The sequence below is a fragment of the Otolemur garnettii genome, unplaced genomic scaffold (assembly GCF_000181295.1).
Source record: "Otolemur garnettii isolate 467f Iridium unplaced genomic scaffold, OtoGar3 scaffold00057, whole genome shotgun sequence".
NCBI lineage: Eukaryota > Metazoa > Chordata > Mammalia > Primates > Galagidae > Otolemur > Otolemur garnettii.
In genome coordinates this window covers 4,883,924-4,889,923 of record NW_003852452.1, presented here as the reverse complement: position 1 = coordinate 4,889,923, position 6,000 = coordinate 4,883,924, and the positions used below count along the sequence as shown (strand labels likewise).

General features: G+C 39.0%; 1 protein-coding gene across 4 annotated transcripts in view; it reads left to right on the top strand.

The window, feature by feature from the left end:
* The window catches only part of CASC1 (cancer susceptibility 1), a 58,855-nt gene that overhangs the window by 14,188 nt on the left and 38,667 nt on the right, over positions 1-6,000 (top strand). For 3 of the 4 annotated variants that reach the window (XM_023514702.1, XM_023514700.1, XM_023514701.1), the window contains 2 exons: positions 693-794; positions 2,592-2,729. In XM_023514702.1, the coding sequence (XP_023370470.1) occupies positions 693-794; positions 2,592-2,729 (240 nt within the window). The remainder of the gene's footprint in view (positions 1-692; positions 795-2,591; positions 2,730-6,000) is intronic. The other variant, XM_023514703.1, reaches the window with a different exon arrangement.

Below are 6,000 nucleotides of genomic sequence, written 5' to 3'. Positions count from 1 at the left end.
CTTGTAAGCAGTTCTGGGGCCCGCTTTGTACCTGTATTTTATGTTCTTAAATGATCTTCCTTGGATTTATAGCTTGCCGAACTTCTTTCCGGGCTGGATTCGAACCCACCAGCTCAGGTGTAGGTGGCTGGCGCCTTAGCCGGTTGAGCCACAGGCGCCAAGCCTGAAAGAAGTGCTTTATGCATATTTCCCATTTTGTCATACTTCCCACTTAACACTAAAACAAGTACTAAGGGTTGAGATCTATTAAAATTAATAATATTCCCCTCTTCATGAGGTCATCCTTATGTAGAACTGGCTCCTTCTCCTCACCCCTCCGTTGGAACTAGTATAGTTTAGGTCTACTGCCTTGATTTGTGCTAAGACACCAGCAGTTTTATAGCATCCTGCACCATTAATGCAAATATGTACACTGCAAAAAAAGATATATGAGATCTTAGTATTGTTGTGAAAATAAAATTTGACCTCACCCATCCCAAAAGAGATTTAGGGACCCACCAAAATTTTATAGAATGTACTTTGTGAGCCACTATTACAGATGAAACCGTTTGAAAATACCAGTTATAGTCAAACTAATTTCAGCATTCATTTTGAAATTGTAGTTATAAAAGCCAAGTAAATTTTAGATGCTAATAGTAAAACATAAAGCTAAAATTAAAAAGCAGATCAATGGATATATCTCCATGCAACAGGATCTACAAAGGAGGAATGAAGAACTTGAAGAACTTTATTTATTAGAGGGTTGTTTTCCTGAAGCCGAGAAATTGAAACGAGAAACCAGATTGCTTGCTCAGGTAAGACTGATTTCTTTGTTAGTTTAAAGCTAATACTTTGTCACCATAAGAGGGAGTTGGAGTTGAACATCTATTTTGATCCCAAGAAAATTTAAATTTAAATTTATGAAAAAAAAACCCAAACCTCTCAACTGACAAATTCATTGATTATGACAAAGTAAATGTTTATAACCTTTGTAGAAAGCTATTTCTCAGTAATAATATCCTTGAAATGTTTATACCCTTTGACTCTGATTCAATTGTTGCTGTTACTGAAATCTCAGCACTTGTCCCTGAGGCTGCATTAGAATAATGAGGAAAAGGAAAGAGGAGTTTGAAGGAGTTTAATAACTTGCCAGCAAATGAGGAGAATGGCAGACTCCTATCCCAAAGTACTATTGTCCTCCCCATAAGTAGAAATACAGAGCTTTTAAAGGGACGGTTTTCAGGCTCAGGATATAGTCGTTCACCTACAGTTGACAGATCACATCTTCAGTCTCTTAATCTTTTCCACGTGGACCTCCTGGACAATTGTGCTGAGCCATCTCCTGTGGTACAAAGGACACTCTCTGCCATCTGACAGCTGGCCTGAGACGGGTTTTAGTTCTCAAAAAGGGTGAGGGGATTGTAAAGAAACAGAAGACATTTTTGTTCCTTTCAAGCCATTCTTTCTTTTACATTGGGAGTCTCTGCTGAGGAAACTATCCTAAGTTAAAATATAGCCAGGTGTTGTTAACTCATGCCTGTAATCCCAGAGCTTTGAGAGCTTGAGGCCAGGAGTTCATGCCAGCCTGGGCAACATAGTGGGACCCCATCTCTACAAAAACTTTATGGATTATCCAAGTGTGGTAGCTTGCACCTATAGTCCCAGTTACCTGGGAAGCTGATGCAGGATTGCTTGAGCCAGGATCAACGAGTCCAGAAGTTAAGGTTGCAGTGAGCTATGATTGTGCTACTTTACTCCAGCCTAGGTTATAGAACCTAAGTGACAGAAAAATAAAACACAGCAAACAAAAAAATATAAAAACTTTGTTCTTAAGACAATCTAATTTTGCTCAAAGCAGCATAACTTTGGAAATAATATTAGGAGAAAAATAAAAAACTTATTACAATGTGGCAAAAGATTATAGCATAATTTTAGGTGAAAAATATTAAGTACAGTATAATATGATTACAAAACAAAATAAATTGAAGGACTTACACTGAAATGCCAGTGCAGCTCGCAGTTAGTGATAACTTGGGAAGTAGAAGATAGACCACGTGTTAGCTTTTGAAATTAAGAAGCTCAGTGATTAAAGAGGAAAATAATAGCAAAACAAAACCACTCAAAAATTATGTTTTAAATATAAAAATAGAAAATTATATAGTATTTCTGTCATCTGAATATTGAGGATTAGAAAGTATTTGGATGAGAAAGAATTCTGTTATTTTAGAGCTATCTCAAGTCATTGCATGTTTTTGTCTTATAATTGATGCTTCCTTCACTCTCTTATTTTATGCAAAATATAGATTTCTTGGGCCTCACAAGAATGTAACCTGGCCCTCCATCCTGCCATTATCTTTCTCTGTATATGTCTTTAAAATCTGAAAGTTTCAACCTCTTCTTCAGAAAAAACAGCCATTGCTTGTCTGTGGTTGGTGTTTTTCCTGGGTGTATTCTCAAAATCTTGGGCTTACTAAGCCTTCATTGCTTGAGATTTGGGCCTCGGTCATTTATTTGTGTCAATACTGGGTTATGAGAACTAATACTTCAGAAACGTAATTTAATCTTTGAGTGATCTTCATCAGCATGAACCTTCAAATATTTGTATTTTATAGTGGAAACATTACATTGAATGTGATGGGACTCCTGATCCTACAGTAGCCCAAGAAATAAACACTTTCATTAGCTTGTGGAAAGAGGAAACAAATGAGACTTTTGAGGCCGTGATTAAGAAGAGTAAACTAGTACTAAATGTAAGTGTTTGAGTAGTAGCCTATAAACTGTTTATCATAAATATTCTGATACTGACTTCAAAAATAGAAAGAAATTTTATTATGTGCTAATTATTAACTCTACTGCTTCTGAACTCATGGCTGTAGAGAGAAGTATTTATAATCTTTTAATTTTTTTCCTTTTTAAAACCAAAAATCTCTTGCCACCTTAGATAGGGTCAACATAATATATAAATGTGAAACAATCTTTGTCAAATTAAAGTGAAAAAAAAATCAAGTTGCATGCATTTATCTAGATAACTGGGGAAGGGAGTAATTTTATCCTTAGCTGAAATTATCTGGCATTCAGTAATTCACCCATGATTTTTAATGTTTATTATGTGCCAAGCACACATTTTTCTAGGCACTGGGGGTACAAAGATGAATCTGAATATCTTAACTTCAGTTACTGCAAGCAGGATAGTTAGGCAAGCTTGAGAAGCTGCCACTCGAAAAATACTGGAGAAAAAAAATTAATGCCTTTTAAATCTGTTGCCAGGTTCATAAAAGGCCATAAAAGAATACAGAAAGTGAGAAAGTGTCAAAGCTTGTGGCTTTCCAGAGATTATCTTCTAACCCCTAGTGGCTTAGCAGTGGTGTAAAGGGCCGTGAAGAGGCAAAGCATAGGGTACGTGTAAGGTGGCAGGTTGGATCAGAGACCCATGTGTGGCTGGGAGTCTCAAAAAATGTTTTGGATAACAGGGGAAAAGTCCGCTGTGCAAAAGGAAATGATAAGATATGCTTGGTTCATCTTTATCTTAGTGAAGAGGAAATAGTTGTTTTCACTGAGAAGTCTTAATCCTGAGTGAATCAGAAGTTGGATTGGTAATTGAATATGAAAACACCACACTGTACCCCCATGATTGCATTAATATATGCAGCTATCATTTAATTAAAAAAAAAAAGAAGAAGAAGTTGGATTGGAAGGATTTACCACAATACAGCACAGAGACAAGATTTGGAAAATGTGAAGAGTGGTTCACACACAGACACTTTTGCTGGAGCAAGAAAGGCTCACAGTATACAGGAAAGGGGGTACCAGAAGGAGGTACAGAAGAATGGGAGAGAGACGGTAGTCAAGCAGATAACAAGTGGTCGTTTTCCAGAACTGATAAGATAGGAATTCTCAGATTCAAGAAGCTCAACAAATTTTAAGTAAAAAAAAAAGGCTTTTTTAATACTTACAGCACTTCTGATACTAAATGTGTGGCCCACACCGGTTCTCCAACTCTCCAGACAGCAACTGGGTGCTGATATTAATTACCTGGAGTTAGTGCAGATCCCACAAGTTCAGGGCTCAGTCCCACAAGACTGCCTTCCCCTGCCAGTTATAAGTCCCGGGTTCTCACCTGTACTTTTGACTAACCAGCTATAAATTAGGGTCCCCACAACCCCTCCTCAGGTTAAGTCATTTGCTAATAATGGCTCATAAAATTCAGGGAAACATTTATTTACATCTGCTGGTTTATTACAGAGGATACAAACGAACAGCTGGATGAAGAAATAAATACATAGGGTGAGAGTATGTAGGAAGGGGCATGGAGCTTTGATGCTACCCTCCTAGCATTTCCGTGTGTTCACTGACCCAGAAGCTTTCTGAACCTTGTCATTTAGGGGTTCTCTGGAATCCTCATGACATGGGCATGCTTGATTAAATCATTGACCTTGACTATTATCTGTAGTCACTCTCACCTCCCTGAAGGCTGGGGAGTGGGGCTGAAAGCTCTAGCCTCTGCCAGGTGACCTCAAACTACGGCCTGCGGGCCACATGCAGCCCGGCTTACTGAGGACATTTATCTGGCTCGCCGGGTGTTTTTGTCGCCACTGCCTGTCCTGCTTACCAGCTGACTCAGCCGGCGGCCTGCAGTCTGGCCCTCCAACAGTCTGAGGGACAGTGAACTGGCCACCTGTTTAAAAAGTTTGAGGACCCCTGCATGGTTGAGCTCCTCTGGCAGTCAGCTGCCATCTTGGGTCCCCTATCTAGAGTCCCACCAAGAACCACCTTATTAGCAAAAATTCAGATACGTTTAAAAAGGCTTGTTAGGAATAGCAAAGGATATTCTTATCACCCCTATTCTGAGGTTTTAGAAGCTCTGTGCCAGGAATAGAGGTCAGAGACTAAATATAGTGGAAACTTTGTAAATTGACCATACATAAGTAACTAGTCAACATAAGGAACTAGGCATACTGTACTGTTCTATTAAAATTAGGTCACCTTACAAGGTGATCAATGTAGGGATGTGGTCAACTATGGAGGTTTTACTGTATGCATTTCTTTTTATGTTAGGCTGAGTTAAGATAAAGAAATCTACACCTATGGGTGGCGCCTGTGGCTCAGTGAGGAGGGCGCCAGCCCCATATACCGAGGGTGGTGGCTTCGAACCCGGCCTGGCTAAAACTGCAACAAAAAAGAAAAAAAAAATAGCCAGGCTTTGTGGCAGGTGCCTGTAGTCCCAGCTACTCAGGAGGCTGAGGCAAGAGAATTGCCTAAGCCCAAGAGCTGGAGGTTGCTGTGGGCTATGACGCCACGGCCCTCTTAACAAAGGCGACAAAGTGAGACTCTGTCTCTTAAAAAAAGAAATTAAAAAACCGTGGAAGAAATCTACACCTAAATACCTACATAATAGAAGGAATTGTACTCCTCTTATTCCTGTTATTATCCCTTAATTATTTTTTGCTATAATTCCTCACATTTTTATGCCTCTTGTCACTGTTGCTATAGTATACTTTTTCTCCATGTTGCTCTAAGACAGTAACTCCAGCCTCTTTCAAGTACATTGCCTAATTTAATCTGGACAATAAGGTTATCAGATTCATTTTACATTTGAAGAAACATAGAATATGACTTAATAATGGAAACCCCAGAAAAATCCTTAAAACTGAGTTGCCCACATGAGAAGGGAGGCAGACATACCTCTTTATGCCCCTCCCCTTTATAGTTACACTTTGTAATAATAAAATACCAAATCATTGACAGGACCCAAGGCCGTGCAAGACCTGCAAGCCATCAGTTAACAGATTAGTTGAGGCTTGTCTCTGAATAACAGACTTCCTTGACTTAAAACATTCCAAGACTTTAGACAAAGCCTCATTTCTTTAACCAAATACAAACCAAAGGTTCTTTGAACCCACTATAACCTGTAACTCATCCGTACCCTCATGTCCTGTCATTTCGGGCCAAACCAGTGTACACCTTCCATTGTTAATATTTTTAGTAGACACGGTCTCGCTGTTACTCAGACAGTCTCACTCT